This window comes from Porites lutea, chromosome 5, assembly GCF_958299795.1.
Source record: "Porites lutea chromosome 5, jaPorLute2.1, whole genome shotgun sequence".
NCBI classification, from domain to species: Eukaryota; Metazoa; Cnidaria; class Anthozoa; order Scleractinia; family Poritidae; genus Porites; species Porites lutea.
In genome coordinates, this window is record NC_133205.1 from 45,523,980 (window position 1) to 45,545,039 (window position 21,060).

General features: G+C 37.3%; 2 protein-coding genes across 4 annotated transcripts in view; both read left to right on the plus strand.

Annotated features, from left to right (window-relative positions):
• LOC140938752 (allograft inflammatory factor 1-like) overlaps positions 1-21,060 on the plus strand; it is a 225,245-nt gene that overhangs the window by 198,434 nt on the left and 5,751 nt on the right. The window lies entirely within an intron of this gene.
• LOC140938725 (LIM domain transcription factor LMO4.2-like) lies at positions 350-19,547 on the plus strand. Of its 3 annotated transcripts, XM_073388235.1 has the most exons (5): positions 350-530; positions 622-733; positions 15,921-16,119; positions 16,959-17,187; positions 18,906-19,547. In XM_073388235.1, exons 2-5 carry the CDS (start codon positions 715-717, stop codon positions 18,912-18,914), a joined length of 456 nt encoding a protein of 151 aa, XP_073244336.1. In that variant the 5' UTR covers positions 350-530; positions 622-714; the 3' UTR covers positions 18,915-19,547. The 3 variants fall into 3 exon arrangements, with proteins under 3 accessions (XP_073244336.1, XP_073244334.1, XP_073244335.1); XM_073388233.1 differs by lacking the exons at positions 350-530; positions 622-733 and adding an exon at positions 11,528-11,701; XM_073388234.1 differs by lacking the exons at positions 350-530; positions 622-733 and adding an exon at positions 15,410-15,721.

The window sequence follows — 21,060 nt, forward strand, 5'->3', positions numbered from 1 at the left end:
TCGCTCAAGTGAAAACTGTTTTTATCCTTAACCAACTTCTAAGCTACACCATACGCTACAAAGAAGAATTAATCGGCCAGATTGTGATCATTGTCAGTCAGTGCCAAACTTCGTTTAATTTTGTTCCAAACGAAACGTAAAACAATTGTTTTTGGTATTCGTAATTAGCGACGACTCCTGAGGCACTTTTCAATTTACATGGGTTTGTGGTCAGATCCGGTTAAATAATTAAAAGGCCATTTGAAAAGCAGGAACATGGCCTAATCAATAGTATACACTGCATTCAATTTAATAAAATTTCATTAGTGTTATGCTAATCTCCTTGTGGGGGCATCCTTGATAACAGGAGTGTAGCTTTTGCTTTTATCAAATTTCCCCAACTTCTCCGTACGATTGTTTTGCAACCGGGTTCAAATTCATAGTCGATTCAAAACACAGTAATTCCATTTCCCGCCGTCCGTCGGTCCGCGGTTCACTCGTGGTACCAGCTAACATCACATCTCTGCTTGCATGAAACTGAGCACTACAAGGTAGGATAAGAAACGCCGTCCAGGCTCAACAGATACGAGAATATTACTAAACCTTTCACACTAATGAATCTCTCTTGTTTTTATATTCCAGGTTCTAAATCACATTTTGTTATTGTTTCCGCGCAAGGTTTGCGTCTGTCGGATACACAGTTACCGCAGAATTAAACGAAGAGATTCAAGCACGATGTCCTCTGAAATAAACGGTAGGTATGCTAGATTCAATCCAGATAACAGGGAACGAATTGTAATTCAGTGGTAATTTGCTATCCGTTCTTTGAAGCTGATATTTTCATTGACAACATCGCACGAGGTGATACTCGCTTTGGCGCTCAGTGAATAATTTCTCATAATTTCAGACCGACAAAATCTAGCAGAAGTTTAGACCACTAAAGAAGCGGAGGAATTAGACTCCGATGTGAACTTCCTGCCTGTAGAGCCAATCTCTTTGCAGTAGAATTTTATAACGTACATTTTTTTACTGTTCCTTAAAACCACATCACAACAATCACCAAGATGGCGGACGCAGCCTTTTTGATTAAGTTGTGACCAGGGATTAATTAAACATGCATGGAGTTTAATATTGTATACATTTTTAATAACAACTAGTCGTGCTACTGGAAGGCACGCTGCTCATGTGTGTATTTTCAGCCAAATAATTATATTGTTTTTACAAAGGTTTCTCAGTAAGGTCCAGTAAAGAAAAACATTTATAGGCTTCAAGGCAACATTTTTACTTGCTATTACGCTTTGAAAAAATCTATTTCCCTTACAATGAAACTAAATAATCAGGAATTTATTAAAAACGCTGTGAGAAGACGTTTACAATCATTTGCGCTATTCTGGTGTGCCAGCAAGAGACATTGTGATTCTTTTCTTGTCATATCAGACTTCTGTGATTAATAACACCGCTTTTAACAGCACGAAATTGAAATTATCAACTGGCAGATATTAAAAATGTTAGATTGTGGCGGCGGGGCGCTGCAAGTAATTGTGTACATAAAAAACAATGTTACGTTGATTAAAAATGTGTTGCTGCGTAAAAGACGAGGTAATATTATCTTCATTGCTAATGGAGGCACTAAGAAAAATATTTGCCATGTTTTCAGTGGGCTGAATTGCTTGTATATCAAATACAAAAGAAACATCAAGTGTTCAAACAAAACAAGAGAAATGGTAGGGCAAAACAATAAAACTTGCGTAGTTTTTAATCCATTTCATAAACATACCACAGGTTGATGATTTACAACATGAAATTTGTCTCGGACTTTTCGCGCCGATAAAGAATTCAAACTAAACTTTTAAAAGCAATGCTCTTAAAGCTTAAAAGGGGACTTAACTTTGTTTTCACAGTTGTCTAAAGTTAAGTGCTGTTTTGGAGATTAAAAAACGTTGTTTTAGCTGCTATAACTTCCATTAATGTACACTCAACCTAAAAGCAACTCGAAGACGATTCTTATCTCTAAATGGTACTCACTTCAAAATCTGCTCCGGCCGACTCGAACGCCCGACCATTCATATATTTCCGACGGGCGTTCCCTAAATGATCTAATGTCCAAAAGTATCGACATCTGCATAGTAAATCTTCTAACCATTACAGTACACGACCAGTTACCACTCAACAGTCAAAAAGGAAAAAAAATTAAGACACACCCGAACGGCCAATTAAAAAATTTACACATATAGCTATAGATTGAAAGGCTGTACAAAAGCAATTAGTTCAAGCACGACTTCAGTTGGGGAGATACTTATATCAACAGAAATCACTCAAGTCTTATGCCTGAAAAATAACCTTGCAGTCTGACTCAATACACAATACAGGCTGAATAACAGAGTGAAATAAAGACAAGAGGTTGAAATAGGAAAAAAGTATAAGAATAGGTAGAAAAAGGAAATGTTCTTTTGCTATTCTCTTTCTCTCTGACTCTCTTTATTTATTGAAGAGGTGTAGTGTAACATGGGCCAATCTATTCGTTGTTGTCAAGACCTACAATACATCCCTATAAACTCAATAGCGGGAAGCAATTCGTTCACAAAATTTGACAGACAAACTCCGTTTAACTGGGCTAATAGCGTAATTGAGAGACAGTGGCTGACCCGCCGCGTTAAAAGCGTTTTAAGACAATGTTAAAACAAGTGAATAGAAAACAACCTTCTTTGATCAGTCCCTATCTGCCGCTAAGTTATTTATGTTTTTTGACGTAAAAGTAAAGTCATTGCCGGCTTTTAAGATTTTTCATTGGTGTCTTTAATCAAAACAAAGACATATAGGTCAGTTACTGTTTGTGGCTAACGGTTCAGTCATGCAAACAGACTTTAAAACTTAAAAGCCCTTTATCAAACCTTTGAAAACCAAGTGAAGCCAAGGCAACGATAATTAATGACCTGTTAGCGTTGGCGGCTACCTGTTGATTACTTGTTGCAAGCTTCTAGGAAGAAAATAACATCGGAAATTCAAGAAGGTCTTATCTTGGCATAGATGTTATAATACCACAACACAGTAGTGTACCGTAAACTGACAATTGGTATTGAAAAGACAACTTGTGTAATTTGTTATAGCGTGGTCGACTTAGCCATAAAAACTAGAACTGGTTCCTATATAAAGGCAAGGGTTATTCTTATGTTCAGTATTTACAAAAGAGGTGACCGCCATTTTTAAACACGGGACAAGATTCCCACGCCAAGCAAATTCTAAAAGTAACTGAACCCCTTTGCACGAGGTAATAATATTAATATTCCTCTTAAGTGACTATGCAAACAAAAAACCCTGCCTCGCGGAAAGATTGACTTGGGTTAATACAATGCTGAGTAGCAAAGCTAGTTTAATGTAAAGACATTTACACCTCAGCATATTTCGGCATTCAGTCGGTAACACTCTAATTTTCAGCAGTGCATGTGGGCGTAAGAGCCATTCGGTCTCTGGTATGCTGGTTAAATTATAATGCTTCTTTTCCTTAAGATAAGATAACTTATAAAACGTCAGACGCGATATTAAGGCAGGTTAGCTGCGATAAGGTTCACATCATTTACCTCGAACATGTTTAAAAAAAATGAACGAGCACGCTCAGTGTGATAAAGCACTTTTCAGTATCTCTTGATGTAACAAAACATTTTCAGACCGGCTTGCGGGGTTTCTTTGCGGCCATTGATTTTAACAATTGGTATGTTAATCAGGGGAGTTCTTCGTATCTGTAGATGACGCAATGTGGAAATACTGAGCTGGCTTAACCATCGGGAGGATTGCATGGATTGGAGCTTTAAATAGACGCAGATAAAATATTTAGACACAGAGAAAATCCTTATCAAGAGAAAAACTGATGTATTGTACGAAGCTAGAGATAATAAAAAATGCTATATTAACTGATAAGCTTTCAAAATCATACATGTCCAGCACAAATGTTATAAAACAATATATTGAACTCACTGCACGTTCTGCTCTAACAAACTTACAGTGTAAACAGCTTAGTCTTTAGCGCTAAACACGCATACATATATGAAAGGCATAAGTAATATACATATTATATATGTAATGCTTGCAAAAACCAAGGTATAATGTCAGTATTAGTGTCTAACCAGGGTATGAAAGGATTTCCTGTAACCTATGTTTTTTTGACCTTTAATTTTTGTTAAGCTATCGACCAGTGGAAGAAAGATTCCCAACGCCTGGTTACTTAAATCTTACAAGCAGAGACATGAAGAAAATCAAATTCAAGTCTACTGAGAAATCATTTGAAAGTGATTAAAAATCTTCCTCTTGCCAAAAAGTGTTTCTCCGCCCTCAGGAAACAAATACGTCAGGGATTAAAGCCGGCTTCACATGCCGACCCGCAGTATTAAGTATATTTCCTCAGCTGGTATTTGCTATAAGAAACTTTCAACATTCTTCATTTCGGTAACCAAAACGCTACTTGCACATCTCCCATAATGCACCTTATTTGTCCTCCAAAATTTTGCATAAGCATTGTTTTCAGTTTCTCCTGGGAAGGCTGTAAAACCTACGAGAAATGAAAAACAAAGGTTATGCAAAATTTTGGGGGGCAAATAAGGTGCATGATGGGAGATGTGCAAGTGGCGTATTGACGCAATTCAAGCCAACCAAACGGTTTGTATATTTGAGAGACTTATTACTCGTACAATACAAAGAATGTTGACTTCAAATCTTCACCAACCATCAAGGGGCTTTTCGTCTACCATAGTCCGGATGAATGGAAATAAAAATACCTGATCTGCATATGGCACTGCGCGCGGACACCGATGGCTTATGGGATTCAAGCCCAGGCCACATTGTTGGTAGGTGAGTGAGCCAACCTTTCATTGCACTCGGCGGCTATGACGATAGCACCTGCTTCCCACGTTTTATTGCTATTGTCTATTGAGGAGTAATGTTTTTTGTTTGCTTGGTCTATAAACAGTTCTGCTTAGTTAAGAAATGAAATTGGAAAGAAATGAGAGACCCTAAAGCGTTCGTTGCAATGATGAAACACTAAGGAGACTGGCTTGAAGATAGAGAGATCCAGATCTTCGTTTTTCCAGATTTTTAACGAAAAAAAAACAGGACATGCAGTAAATCATCGCGCTTTTTGATGCATATACTAAGTAGAAAAATAATGCTGAAAATTTGGAAATCATACCCTATGTTAGATTTAAAGTTTCGACCAATGCACTTTACAGCTTAGAGTAATGTTCATATACCGTTTGGAAAAGCAGGATTGTGCATCTTCGAAAATGGCTTTGTTCGCCACCGCTCTTATTTGAAAAGAATGCTCACCTCATCTGGTAATTAATTACAAGAGAAAGAAAAGAAATAACAAAAAGTCTTAAGGAAGAGAAGAAAAAAGTAATTTCTTTTTTCTGGTGACAAAAAACCTATCCTATTGTTGTTGTTAAGCGTGTCATTAACAGAGGCCGCGAATCATCAAACTCGCTTGAACTTCTTCAAGGAAGTTATTTCTGTTCCTTTCCGTTAAGAAAAATCACATTTGCCGGTTTTGCAGACGAAAAGGATATGCCGGTGAACGTATCACTTTTTCTGTTTTGTTGGCTTTTTGCAACATAATTCTTCGTTTCGTAGTAAAGACATAAAAAGACAGCAAAATTATTTCGATGAATGTTGCTGATGAAACTTGACTTATGGAGCCATGAATTTCACTGGTTTGGCTGGTGAACTGAGGAAGCCATCATTCATCATAAACAGTTGTGCTAGTTTATAAGTCTGAAGCCTTGCTTTTAATACTTAACTCAATAATGAAACAGAGCACAATAAAACAACAGAACTTAGCAAGCCAAAGGTTTGTATAAAAGCTTGATATCACATTCGGTTCACCATTCAATGACGATTACGAGAAACACGTTTCCTATTGGCCAGAGTCACGGGGTCACCCATCCTCTGACAAGCACTGCTTTTGTAGCCCACAGAAGGACTATGTTGAATCTCAATCGTCTAAACCGATACCGATCATGAAATATATGTAAAGCTGCTATTTTTGGCCGACTAATGGTTTGTTACTGACTTTATGAAAGATCAGTGTCCTGGCAACAAACACACAAAACTGAAAATCTTTTCACTTCCCAGAACTCTTGTTCTTCTCACTTACTATGAGTGATTGAGAACAATAAGCTTGTCGGTGTAATGGTCGATTTTCTAAGTGACTTGTCAAAAGAGTAACACTGAATAGCATAGAATTTGCCTATAATTTATGATTGAGTATAAAGAAAGATAGTCAGCAGTCTGGGTGGCTACTGTTTAAAAGTGTAAGGTACATTTAGTTAGATTTTATCAACAGACCCTGCAGCAGACAGTACCGCGCGCCGCGGCCGGCGGCAACCATGCATATTTAGAACAAGGTAAACAGAGCTGTTCATTCATTATACCGCGAGTATTGGTCAGTAGTTACGTCCTGATCCTAACCATCAAGAGTTAGAATCACATTTCACAGCACATGGTTTCTCTTTTAGTTGTTTGGGTTCAGACTTCCCTTTTAAAATATTTATGGATGTAGCACATTTAATGGCATAAAAGCTTACACATTTAAAATTTATCTTGACATCGTTTATTTGCACGTGGGACTTACCTAATAACTGGGGATTCGACAAAAACTGTGTTGCGGTTGACTAATTACTTTCTCTTGTAAAAGTTTGTTCCTTTTAAACATCAGGTAATGTGCATGTTGGTTAGCCAGGATATAAACAAACTACGTTTCCACTCTCCCACATACACTGAAGCCGAAGATCTAACATGGAAACAGTATACCATCACATTTGGCACATTTCAACTGCATGTATCCTGCATGTTTTAGAGGCTTGGCTATAAGCACCTTCACACTGCAGACACGGCGCAATACAGTATAGTGCAGTCTATAAGCAAATAAATATTTTTACAATCCAACATATATAAATGAATATAAGTTAAAATACCGAAAGTGATCATTTTCTTTATTCTCATGACTTGTTTGGTAAGTAAGCATTGGAACAACAAGGAGAAATTCATTCAGCCAAACTTTCCAGATGCAGCGCGTATGTCAGCGCAGCACCAAAACTACGGCATCCATGTTTTCTAAATTAGGGAAACGTAATTAATCTTAAGAATTGGGAACATTAAACCTATGAAAAGAAGAAATATTTTGTAATTCTAACCAGGGATTTTTTGTCAAAATTTACGCTTTAAATTTCCTGACAAAAAAGGTTGTCCAAAAAGGAAAATTGAGTCCCAAAACCCACTTAATTCTTCAGGCATCCGGTATCAGCCAAATTACAAAAAAGCCATCTGTCTTGGCGGGAAAATAACGGGGACAGGAGGCTCTAAAGCGCCAAGCTTGACTAGTACTTTGTGCTCGTTTTTGTCAGTATACTGATATCATACCGATGGCGCCTTAGGCAATGCTGGAAACACATGCTCATATGTTAAAATAAGCTGAAATCAAACCAGCATGTCTCCGGAGTCAGACATCCTAGTATCCTCTACCCGTGGGCTTTGTTTGCTTTTAAACACTTGTGCGTGCAATCGAGGCCTATTTATAACCACTGAAGTACTGAATAAGCGAGGACGATCATTTTTTCTTTGTAAGTCACCAACAATTTTTTTAGCATGGAAGAAAAGGACAGCAACGTTGAACTGCAGGTAGAGACAACATCGACAAACAAAGATTCCCCGCAAGAAGCGATGCAAACAAGCAAAGAAGGTAGGCGAGTTAGTCACACGAAACCATCCGTTTAAGCAGAAGATAAGTAAGCGCTGAAATTTGTTCGGAGTTGAAAAATGTCTTCACTTTAAAGCAGCGGGTAAGAGTTTTTAGTTGGAGAATTATTCTTCAAACAGTGGCAACATTTACTGGCGCCTCCACAAGTGAATTTTACAAAAAAAAAAAAAACACTACGCGTTAAAAGTTTGATTAAGTATTAAAAGGATAAGTGAAAAGTTCAGTGCGTCAGGTACAGTTGTTATTCAGAGGAAAGATACTTGAAACAATGATTGACTTTTCGTTGATTTAAATGCAGCGGGTACCTAGTTTTGTTCAATTCCGAGCCGCGGTTATCCTCAAGTGTAACTTGCCAGCACAGTCAGATGTTTTAAGTTTCCCAGCTCTGATGCTTCTGAGTGGCTCCTGTTTCTTTTCTACTGCTTTGGAAGGAATCTTATTAATGAAGCTCTACTTGAGCTTTTTTGTAATCTACCTTCACATTCTCAACCGGTTTAATAATGCCTGCTCCTGATTCGCCCATGGTTTCTGCAGCCGGGCCCAATCAACTCAACTTCCCACTCGTCCTCTCTGATTTCTGTATCTAACCGGGGATCAAATGTGGATTCTAACCTTAGATTTCGCATGGTGAATTAGTTCTTACATCGTTTGCTGTATGCAGCAGCGTAGTTCACATTCCCCCACAGCGCGCCGAGCTGGCCTTGGACCGTTCTGGCCCTAATATCTTCTTGACGTATTAGTTGGGATAATCCAATCGATTTCTCAAGTATTTAAACCCTGTGTTATGAAAAACACCCTTTAGGATGATGCATCCATGGGCTTGGATCAGGCCCTTTGACTAAGGATAATTCAATTACGGTACACCTACCAGTTAGCCTGAGAGTCTTTTAAGACCCGAATATTTAAAAATATTTTCAACCATTAAAAGACAAAAGTTAGGTGACATAAACCCAACTTCGCCTGTGATCTTTGTTGCACATGATAACTGATCTGCCACAACTCCTATTGCGGTCTGCCTTTGCTTTCCCGTTTATTTATAAGTCCTGAAAGGGAGGCACAAAAAAAGCCGAGTTGAATAATTTACAAGATCACTGAGCTTTTCTCCGCTTAAATAAAAAGCACTACTGAGAGAAGATTACACGCCACCCTAGCCTCTTTAAGTAAGGCTATGAAAACTGCCACCAAACCGAGAATTAGGAGGTTCCGTCTGTAACTCACAGAAACGAGGTAAATTTGGACACCATGATGTAAGACGTTATCTCGTCAACGAAAGCAGTTGGTATTACATTACAAGACTGAGCAAACTGACAAATCAGCGAAAATTAATTTAACAATACAATTTGGAATGACAAAAATCAAAGACAGTAAAATCTCCACATGATTCGTTGGCAATATATCGGACTGTGTCACCTGGAAGAAAATGTGTCTGACTTGTTAGTAGGACAAATGAGACAAACGTTTAGCCATTTATATTCTAGACAACGTTTCCTTTAGAATCGACATGTGACAATTAATAACTGCCTTTGGATGAAAAACTTAAGATAAGGTACAATTTCTTGATCGGCTTCGGGTTCATCCCGCCTTTCCCCCCTACTCCCCCCACCCTCCAGCAATGGTGAGGCCAACAAAAGGGCTCATTTTAACCCATGGTGCTCAAATTCAACTTTGTTTGGGTTGGGAGGGGAGGGGAGGGGTAGCTAGTTGTACTAATATCATAGAAAAGGTCCCAACACTTTTGACCTCCATTGTTGCTATCTTTTAAAAGGCTAAAACGTGTCTTCGCATCAACTGAATTCCATAAATAATGGCGGTCCGGTTTTGTTTTTAAAGTATATTTAAACTATATTTAGGCGTTGAAACTGTCTCTTGACGTCTGTTGCAACGGATGGCAGGGATGGATGCGGATTGAAACTTCAAATAGTATGCTATGCCTGCAAAAATCGCCAAAGAAATTATTTTTGTTCATGTTCCCTAATTAAATTTGTTTGATATATTTTTCATGACTCTACAGGAACATTTTGTGTATTGGTAAAGGCCGCACTAAGTAATGACTTCAGCACAGAATTAACCTGAAACAGCAGCAGTATCCTGATGTCATAGCAGTCCTTTAATCCCAGTAACACAGTTTTATTTTACTCGAAAAATCCATCATTATCCACCTCTGCACGGTTGCCGGAAAAAAAAAAACGTCAAAATGAAGACACAATTTGGACAGTGAAACACTAAAAAAGAGCGCTCAATTAAAGCATGTTCTATCACATGTTACATACAGTTTCAATCAACAGAATTTAGACTTTTAGTCGACTAACGTCACCCAAATCGTCTAAAGCGATTACGGCGATCGATTATCTCATTGATTCATCTCATTGTGTTCAACGATGGGACTACACTTTGTGAATGCCAAAGGTTTCCTTGACTAGTTCTTTTATTCTCAAAGACATCCCCTCATCAGTAACGTGTGTAAAGCAACTTACTTCGAAGTCAAATTACAAGTTTTTTACTTTTAGTTTTAACTACAGTCTATTCTAGAATTAAAGAAGAATATTCTAATCCCTAAAAATATTTATTGCTTTGCAGACTCTTTCTAATGCGCAGAACATTGTTAGTGGTCAATGACTGCCACTTCTTGATTCGCCGAAATTCAATTGGCTAGCGGCGGTTTATGGTGTTAACGAACGTTATTTTATTCTTTTCTCTTTTAGGAGAAAACAAATATTGATCAGAAAATTGGCAAACAACTGTAACGTGTATCTTAGGCTAGCCGCTTAATTCTTTATACCCTAGCGTTATTTTAAAGGTGTTTATTAATCAGCTTTTCAGCGTAATTTATGAGAATATGTTTTAATTAATCCTGTGCTGTCTAATTAGAAAGCACCTATAGTTTCCTATCAAAACTCATTTGGTATTTTCTTGGCAGCCGATCAGCTGTCTCCTTGTTCAGGTAAACAATGCAAAAATGTTCAACATTTTTAATTTTACAATCAATCATTTTTAATTTTACAATCATAAACCTAGCTGAAATTCATCGAAAATAAAAATAAGAATGAAGAGTTTTTATCCAGCAGTAAGGTGTTAAAATATAAGATTAAACTCGGCTTCCGCGTTTGGTTCTACCTTTTTTTGAAACTGAGTGATATATAATAAGATAAGAGCTGTCAGTCATTAGCTTTAAAAACTGACTAAATTTCAATATATTGACAATTCAGGAAGAATGAGTGAGTAGCCTTTTTTTAGATACATATTTTCTTGAAAACACTATTAGCCTTATTGTTTTTCTTTGTTGTTACTTTTGAAAGCTTTTAAGAAGAGAAAAAGGGACAAAAAGCTTACCAGTGTTAAGTCCAGCTCCTGTGTCTGATTAATAATGGAGTTTTGTTAATTAGTGCTTGTGGTCTGCTTACCGATTTAAATTACCAAAGGCGATGTGGAAAGTTCTTAATGGACAGTTAATTAAAATGGAGGAATATACTCTAATTTAAAAATTCACTAAGCTTTGTGGTACAATTGTACTTTTAAGACACGTTGAGTAGCTGAAAACGCACACACACATTTTCGCGATGAATGCATAAGAAAACCTGTACTCTTTTCTGTTAAACATGTCCTTTACAGGTTACGCCATGATGATTGTGCCGGGCCACAGTAGGAGAGTAGTAGTGAATGTAGCATTATTAGCGGCCTGTCTAATTCATTAATAAACGTCTTAAGCAGCTGGGCTGTTCTTTTCTTGCTAATTTACATGCTAATAATGCTTCAAGAACGAATATCACGGACAAGTTGTTAATTGATAGAGGTTTAAGTGCCATGTGCAGGGCGCATGAGTTGCAATCATGTCATCAATCCAGTGGCCATAAAATGAACAAAACTGGGGCAGCTTGAATGTTGTGCGATCATTTCGTTTAGTGCGTTTCTCTTGTTGCAATCAAGTTCGATAACGGGCAAAGGCAATGAATTTGGACGAAATACAAGACTTGGAAGCAGGTAAAACATCAACAATTTAGATCAATCGCGAAGAAGAAGGGGCACATTAGAATCAATCATAAGCGCCGAATAGGACAAGTTTTACATGGCACAAAGCGCATTTTTCTTTGTTTTTTTTTTTTGTTTTAAATTTTATCGGACATAGAGTATAATTCAGAAATAGTTGCTCGTGTAAATGGTCTCATAAAATTTGCAGCGGCGGCGGCGGTGTTCCTGGCGCCACTAAATTTCCAGTCAATAGCTAAACGCTGACAACCATATCAGTAGCAATTCCGGCGGTGCTATGGCGAGGTGAGCCGTTGGGATTCCATTAAAACATCGCATCGAAAAAAAAATGCTGTTGACTCCTGAGCTTTCACAGATCCGTTTCTATAGATTTTAAGTGGGATGTAGGTCGATCGTTGGAATTTCCGCTTTAATTTTGACTGAGAAGTCTTGGTTACTTAAATGAACCCAATACGCTTCAGTTAATATAAACACTAAGGAAACTGAGGTACTCGGAAACTAATCAACTTTACCGATCGCCGAATACTCTGGAACTTTGTTGTAAATAGCAACTAGACAGATACTCTAATTGGTGTCGGCGCATGTTCAGTCAAGTCTTATTCACTTTTAAGGAAATACCACTTTTGATATAAGGTTTTGCGGCGGTGATGTTGAAAAGCTTTCGCAATTTTTAAAGCCAACACCACGCGGTAAAATTATGGCTATATCGCTGAGTGCACTGGTCAGGCCATTAACTCAAGATCCATTAAGGTAGGCTGAGTGAGAATGTCAAGATAATTAAGCAAGATTCCGCCTAAGGGGCACCACATTCATAATATCTGACGTAGGTACCGGTAATAATGGACCTTTTAACACTAGATTAAACACACTTCTCAATAATTTGCTTGAAAGATGTAGAAGAGGTCCACGTTAAATTCTGACGTCAACAGTGTTTTCTGAAGGTTCCCCTCGCAGCTGGATTGCTTTCTCGGCTTAAAGGCGAAGGCAAAAATACGTTTGAAGTGTGAGTGAGGCCAAGTGATCTGGGGTTATAAAGCCGCAATGTATATTATGGTTTGGAGAAATGAAGCTGTGCATTTTATCTACTTTTATTTATATTCCACCTGCTATGGTGCGTTCTAGGTGGGAACAAAGCTTAACAATTTTGTATCTGTCTTTGGCGGACTTGAGGATCAAACGTTTTTTGAGTTCCTAGCAATAAAAGTTGCCTTACATTCTTAGAGACAGCTACACACAGTAGCTCTAGGCTGTGTTTAGATATCGAAACTGCTGAGTCACTTTTATATAAGGCAAAATCCTAACGACTGGTTTGTAAAATGCAATAAGAACAATGAACTACCGTATTTAAGAAAACAAGTCGGTCGAAATTACCAGACCCTGAGCTGCATTTATTAGGCCACAATTATAAGACTGACTTAAATTATTGGCCAATCGATTTCCCCCATTGCACAATTAATTTTCCTTGTTTGCTCTACTAATAAAGATGGTATTGACACTTTCTAAAGGCTTGATTATTTATGTAAATACCACTTGCAAAGCTCCACACTTCGGCTAAATAGCCTAACACACTCAATATTAGAGATTTAGCAAAAAACGGTCTCACAGTGTTTCTAGTTTACGTCTGCTTTTAAAATTTACGCCCAAGGCTGCAGAAAATGTTACAAGACTTACCGTGTTGCAAACGTCAACGATCGAGCGATTCGGCTACAGGCACGTGCCATAGATTTTATTGTTTAAAAAAGAATTCAATTAAAATTTCTACCCTGTTGGAAGTTCGCAGCACCCGTGGAGATATTTACAAAATGAAAACTTATATAAGTTCTTTTCTTCAATTTCTGTTCATGTACTCAACAGAGCTCTTTAAAAGCTAGGTGAATTAAAATGAATATGATGGAAAACTCTTACAAGCCATTCGGCTACGAGGTAAAAGCCAACTAAAATCGAAATTCGACAGCCACCCTGAATAAAAAGTATTGTTTAAAAGATTTAAATTTCATGGTCAGGAGTGGTTTTAAAATAACCCCAAAATTTTATTTACGTTTTATAGAAAGGTTTTAAAATCAAACGTCCGAAGGAATGTCATGTTTTTCGGACACTATGCGAGCCCAGGAGTAAATAGTCATGCTTTATCAACCAATATAGATAGCCAAGGGAACCTGCAACAAAACAATAAGAATTTGGTTTGTTTAAATTTGAATTCTGTTTTGTTTAAAGCAAGACTTAATTTAAGAATTATCATTTTTAGCTCCGTGGAGTGCATGTCTGATGATGTTCGATAGAGATCTCAGGTCCGTTCAGAAATTACTCATAACTCTTATAGGGGGAAATTATCAGCTTCTGATCCGGCTTAACCAACACATGGTAAATCCAAACCAAGAGTTCTAAACAACTGAGACTTTCTCTAGGCTATGAAAATAAAATTAAAAGATAAGTAAATAAAGAACGACAGACACTGTGCCACTTTATGTAAACGTAATCTTGAGCGACATATTACATAAATTTAATTCGTGGGAAAGTACGACTGCTATTTACAAGAAAAAAAAGGACTGAAATAAAAAAAAACGTTAGATTCACGAGCGGATGCAAAGAAGTAATCAAGAGAAAAAGAGCAAAAATATGACGCCGTACAACTGATGCGGATACATGTGGTTAGGCGTTCAAAGTGCATTAGAGAAAAATAATTATAAAGACCAAACACGTCTGGCTGTGTCTACCAACGCGGACAAAGAAATTAATAACCTTTTACACGAAACCCCGATGTTTTCGGCTTTTTGTGAAGACACGTATTCTCGAATCTCTCTCCTACTGAGTGGGTTTCATTGCAATATGCCGTGACATGCCAACTGGCTATTTATCTTATCTTCCACAGGAACATGTGGTCATTGCCTGGTGTGGTTCCAAATGTGTAAAAATCGATCTTTTGGACCTTGTGATCTTAGTTTCTCAGGCAAGATTCAAACTATGAAATCTAATTACCGAATCATTTTTAAGTTTTCATTGGACGCATGCGTGCGATCATCCAGTTAATTTACCTCGCAAAAAGATAATGGCTTGTTCAAGACGAGCAAACAGTTCAATTGCTCTTATAATTAGCCAAGGCATCATATTAGCGGTAATGAATAACACCATGATTCCTCCTCCTCCTCCGGGGTATATTGATCTATATTGGTTGACATCCCCATCATCCTTAGCAGTGCTGCGTATAAGCCCATGATTGGTTGAGCTGAGTTTGTTTAATTTCCCTTTAGACAGATGTTCGGCGGGTTCTTGGTTGTCAGCTTGTTAATTGCATTCCGTTTACTCGCAATTGTATTCTTAACAAATGATCCTTTCAAGTGATTCGGGACTTAAATAAATTGCTTCCCAGGAGAAGAATAGAAAAATCAATTTAAGTGTTGTTTTTATGACATCCGAACTCAGCCGCATCGATTTTTCGAGAATTGCTCTCTTTCGTCTCAAACTTGACTGGCGGGATGCCTTCCAGGGAAAGAAACCATCAAGAAAAAGATTACCGACTTTTCGAATAACAAGTGCTCCCCCCCCCACCCCCCCCCCCCCCCCGAAAAAACAAGCCCAGGTACGATGACATATCACGTGACTTAATTAAACTTCGAAAACCACAGCGTATCGTGTTGGTAATTACTGCAAGTGATACACGGGGTGTAGAGATGACTTAACTACTGCCTTATTAAAGCCATTAACCAATCAGAGACTGGGAAACTGTGAACGTAATGGCAACATCTCTTAGTTGATGACAACTAATTGTGTCTTGGTCATTTAGGGTTTGAAGCTGATTTGATGTCGAATTGATTAGGCTTAATTCGCTGTCATATGATGAATGTTTTGAATAACGTACACTGTTACCCGAGTTGTTTTAACAAACAACGGCCACTGGCTAATTCCTACTCAGTGTCACAAAGGCTGACAACGCAACCACACGACTAGAAACAACAGCAGCGCAGAAACTTCCGCCGCCATCGCCGGTTAATAAAATGGACAAGACTAACGTGAACAGTGAGTTCGCACGTTTTATGCTCGGTTGAATCCGCGAGCTTTGTAGTGTTGGTCGACAGCGCGCGTGGTCTAACTTTCGATGTAAACCATTTTATGTTTCCTACTCCGACGTGTTCAGTCAAAACGCTGTTCAAAAGGAAACAAGGACAACCAACCGAGAAATTTTAGTCTTAACTGTCGCTCTCATTTCTTGCTGTAGGTCGATGTCTTCAAGGAGGAATACGAAGTTGTGGAGGATGCGGAGAAAAAATTTTGGATCGATTTCTTCTTCTGGCTTTGGACCAGTACTGGCACGTTAACTGCTTGAAATGTTCTTGTTGTAATGTAAGATTGGGGGAAGTAGGATCATCGTGTTACGCCAAAGGTGGAATGATCTTGTGCAAGACCGACTACGTTAAGTAAGTCCTGGTTTATTCTGTTATTTCGTTTTTGTGTGTCCGTTCGATTTGTTGTTTAATATTATTTCAATATCCTGGGTAAAGTTTGTTTTGCGGAGTATTTTTATTTCGTGTGTGACACCTCATCATGTAATGAGCTATTTTCTTCTTTTAAAATTTGTGGCGACTCACTTGTGTATGTGCTGAGTTTTATCGCAAGTAATAAATGTTTTCCTGCTCCCGCCAACATTTCTCCTTTTTAACGAGTGGCATCGCCTCGTGTTGTAAATACTTTCTTAAGTGGCTTTTATCTTCCATTATATTTATATTTTTTTGCTCCTTTATTTCACCCGGGTGTACGAGGTCAGCTTTTTGCATACATTTAGTCAACGTAATATTTCTTCCATTATGAAAGTGCAATTAATAACATAGATTATAAAAGCTTCAGAGAATGCCTGGTATTAGTGGCTCACGGTAACCTCAACACTCATTAGCGTGTTAATATTTCACCTTCCAAAGGCGATTTACTTCATTTGTCTATGTAATTTACAGTTGTTTGGCAAAATTTCGCAGTCCTTCCGAAATTAGTACACAAAAGCTTTTCCTATGTACTAGACGTGCTTTTTTAATTTTAATAAACAGGATTTTTAATATGCCATTCCAGGCAGGTTAACATATCCACCGCATTATCAACGTCAAATTGAATGGCCCGTGAAGAACAATTTATCGCTATTCCAAATATTGGCTTTATACGCTTTTATCTCTAATTACTTAGAACATATTAAATCCTGCGTTATCAGATCCGACTGCCGAGCTGCTTCTGGCTGGGATCTCATTTTCAGGCGCTTATTGCTTTTTAGGTTATATGGATCTAGTGGAGCATGCGCAGTATGTGCCAAGTTAATTCCCGCCACGGAGTTTGTAATGAAAGTTCTGGGTAAAGTTTATCATATCAACTGCTTTAACTGCACAACTTGCCACAATCAGCTTGTCGCTGGAGACCGATTTCACGTCGTAAATGGGAGGCTTTTCTGTGAGAATGATGACCCACGACTACTAAAACAACAACTTCACGCCACAAAACAAACGGTAAGCAAAAAGCCCTTTCAACCCCAAAACGTCTGTCAAAATACATCTTCAATAAATTTTATCCCCTTGGATAATACTTATTTGGTTTTAATATCTCCGAGCTTTTTGCTTAAGCTAATATTAAGTCATCAATTTTGACATTTCATTTGACTATTTTGGTGAAAAGGAAACACGTTTTTAATTTTGCGACGTATTGCCATATTGCTTTTTACCGCATAATCATGTCAGATTACACGGATATTCGAGCAATATAAATAGTAGGCACTTACACTTGTGTTCGAGTTCCATTTTCTCAAAGCATTTCTCAACTGGAAAAAGATATTGTTTCTTAAACAATTTGCCCATCGCTTTGGTGAAGCAATTTGCATCCATAAAAAAATTTGTTAGATTACGATCTCTATCTCACCCCAAGGCACACAGATAAGACAATGGGAAGCAGTTTTTAATACGAATTAATTAAGACTTTAAATTGGTTCTGCTGCCTTGTCGATAAGATATGGCAAAATATTCAAGGCAAAGCGTTGATTAGTGCAACTGTTAAAACATCGACTACAATGGCCGGAATTACAAGTGAATCTTCATCAATACCATTTCCATTCCCAAATGTGGTTTAAGTAATTCTATGCCGATGCACTTAGAAAACTTTCCTGCACTTTAGTAACACAGGAAATAATTAAAGGCCATTTTCCAAGGCGCTGCTTTTAGACGAAATTTCGATTGAAAAAAAATCCTAAATCCATCAACTTTAATTTGCTCCAGTTCACTAAACTGTCAATAATATTTGATATTTTAACATTCAAATCTTCGCCTTGATCTTTGGTAAAGAAAATGAAGCTCCCGCCCGGTCAGTCTCATCCCCGAAATGAACCAAAAGAGTATTGGTTCATCATTTTAGTCAAGATATGACATCATTTTTGCGAGATAGGCCAAGAGTATGAGAAGTGTTTTTCTTCTTAATTGCAAAAACCAAAACTAATGATTCGAAACGGAACAAAAAAGAAAGAGTTCGAGCAGATTACAAAACTAAAACACACTATAGGGTAATTGAGTACAGTCATACGAAACAAAGTAAATTAGCCGGGCAGCTTAAGGGAACACCGTAATTAGTAAATGAAGTCTTTTTTCCTTTCCTCCGCTAATCAGCTATGAGAAAGCGATGAAGCCGCAGAAATTAATTTACTGTAGGGACCTTGTAATTTCTTTTTCTTTCGGTTCGAACACCTTGTTTTCAACGCGAAATTAAATTAAAATTCTCTTTGAAAAATGAGCAAAGAGTAATTATTTCCTGTTTATTACGCGGACGTCTTTGAAATCGATGTTTTAATTTCGAATTTGGTGAATTAGATAAAATTGGGTTTTGTGGTTTTCAAGCTTTTAACAGAAATGATCCTTTCGTCTCAACGCACAATCAGTGCTATCTTGTGAAAAATATCGTGGAAAAGTGTTAAGCCGAGTGCACGATATTTACAGCTTTTTAGCACGGTTAAATTTCTCAAAAACTAATAACAAGAGAAGTACGTAATTTTGTGTTTCTGAAGTTTTAAGTTTTCAATTAACCGATGACCAGACGGGAAAGGAACTGAAACATAAAACCCCAGAGTATTTCAATTTTGTTTTACTTGATTTTTACTCTTAATAGTTCCTTTCAGCGAGTAAATATCTGGTGTCGATTGATGTTGTTATTATTTTCTTACATGCATATTTTTGTCTACTTTCAGGTATGTTAATGAGAGTCGAGCGAAATCTTTATAAGCGATTAAGCCTCAGAAAATGACACAATCAAAAGGCCCCCGGATGAGGAGACAAGGTCTTTTTTAGAACGAAGTCTAAAGTTGAACAATAAAACAAGGAACACATCATAGTATCTTACATAAAGAAGAATCGGCTTCCAGGATGTCTTGTTAGCTTAGTCAAAATGTTGTTTTGAATCATGTTGCTTTTGAGCAGGCTGCAGACACGCCATTGTTAAATCCAAAATTGTCAAATAATTTGTCCATGAGGAGCAGTGACATTATATTAATATGACTCGAAAGGAAATTCACCAAGGAAAACTTTTAGTTTAGCAAGGAAACATACGTAAGACAACAAATTAAAAGTATATTTGTGATCAAAAATTGTCTCTTAGAAACAGAAAAGATTGTACATGAGAGCAAAATTGAAGTTATATTTGAAATAAAAAAAAAAATTCAGTGACATTTATTCTGATTTTTAAGTTAAACAAATTTAGTATTGTACTTAGAATATATTACTGAAATTTGAAAACAAAAAGAAGCAAACTAAAATTGCTCACCAATAAACGATTGTAGATACTATTAGTTATAAGAAAAATCTTTGAATAAAAGCACAGTTCTTTACCAGAGTGCACTCTCGATTGTAATGTTCTTTTGGCATTAATGACAACTTCCCCTTCTTAAAAGAGTAATTTCATTTTCGTGCCTTGAAATGGAATGCAAAATAGTCCCTTCTTCATTTAAACCGATGCAAAAACGAAATTAAAATCAGACAGAGTGTCGAGATCGCAAGGTGAAAAACAAATAAATTCAACTTAATACATGGAAAAGAATTCTTTTTTGATGGATGTAACCGCTTCAAAGTTTAATTAATTTTGCCCAGGGACAAATAACACACAAAAAAGAATGTTGGTCTTGTTTTGTGTGGTCATTAAAGCAGCGTTAATTAACTTTTGTAGTCGTGTTGACATTGTGTAAAGCAGCGTGCACCCTACCTTAATATGTGTAATGTCCCTCCCTGGTTGTGTCAATACGTATTCCTATCAACACCCAGAACGTAATTAGATTTTAACACAAAATCTGCTCTTTTTAGCCTTCCTTTAATGAAAGTAAGAGGGTAGCCTAATACAAAATTAGCGCAAACTCTATAATGTGGTGGACACCAAGGAATACTTCAAGCCTTACAAAATAAATGCGATAAACAATCAGGACAGGATAACAGTCAGGGAATTCGGTATTTTTACTGCATTTCAAATTGTAACAGTGGGGCGTTGCGAGATAAAATACACAATAAAGAGCTTCATGAAGAACAATAGGGAAGTAATAGTCGTTAAAACGTTTCCATGCAGCTGACCATACACAATCTTTCCAGTTAACATGCACAACAATGGATTCATTAGAAACATTATGGGCACACAATAAATGCTCTTATCGAAAGTATGAAAAACTGACAGCTTTCATTAACACGTATGCTAAAATAATCGACCCAGCTTACACCTATCCACTTTACATTGCATTTCAAAGTAACCTTTTGGAGTAACATCGAAAGGATCCAGCTATTGCACTTACAGTTTCGCCCTGCCGGCCAACGGTACTTAGCCATGTGTTTAGGTTGCAGATATTGAAATGTTAAAAATTCTCACTGTACCTTCTGTCTGTGGTAAATACATGAGGCATTTAATCAAGAGCTTTAAAGCAGAACATACTAATTTGAGTTTAAAGTTTGAGTTTAGTGGTCACGTTCTAAGTGAGCAGTAAAAGAATGTCAAACCAATCCACCTTAAAACTCAGCGAAAAATAAAAGACAGTTAAAAACTATACAGTAAACCAAAGAGTACGAAGATTAACCACAAATATTAAAGGTTTATTTTCTCTCTCAGTAACTGCATGGACATAGTAAGAACATCACAACAACAAAAATACCTAAGATGACAATTATACTTCGCAAACCAATAGATCATTCCCAGAATACATCAGGGTTGACTATATGGCAGTAATGCAAAAGTTTGCTGGCGATGTATGGTCAAATTTGACCAGATCCAATAGAGTATAAGAAACTCCTCCCCGGTTTAAAAATGTAAAGAGAAACTCATCACAATTTTGTACTGCCTTCAATTAACAAAATAAACACGCCCGCGATTAG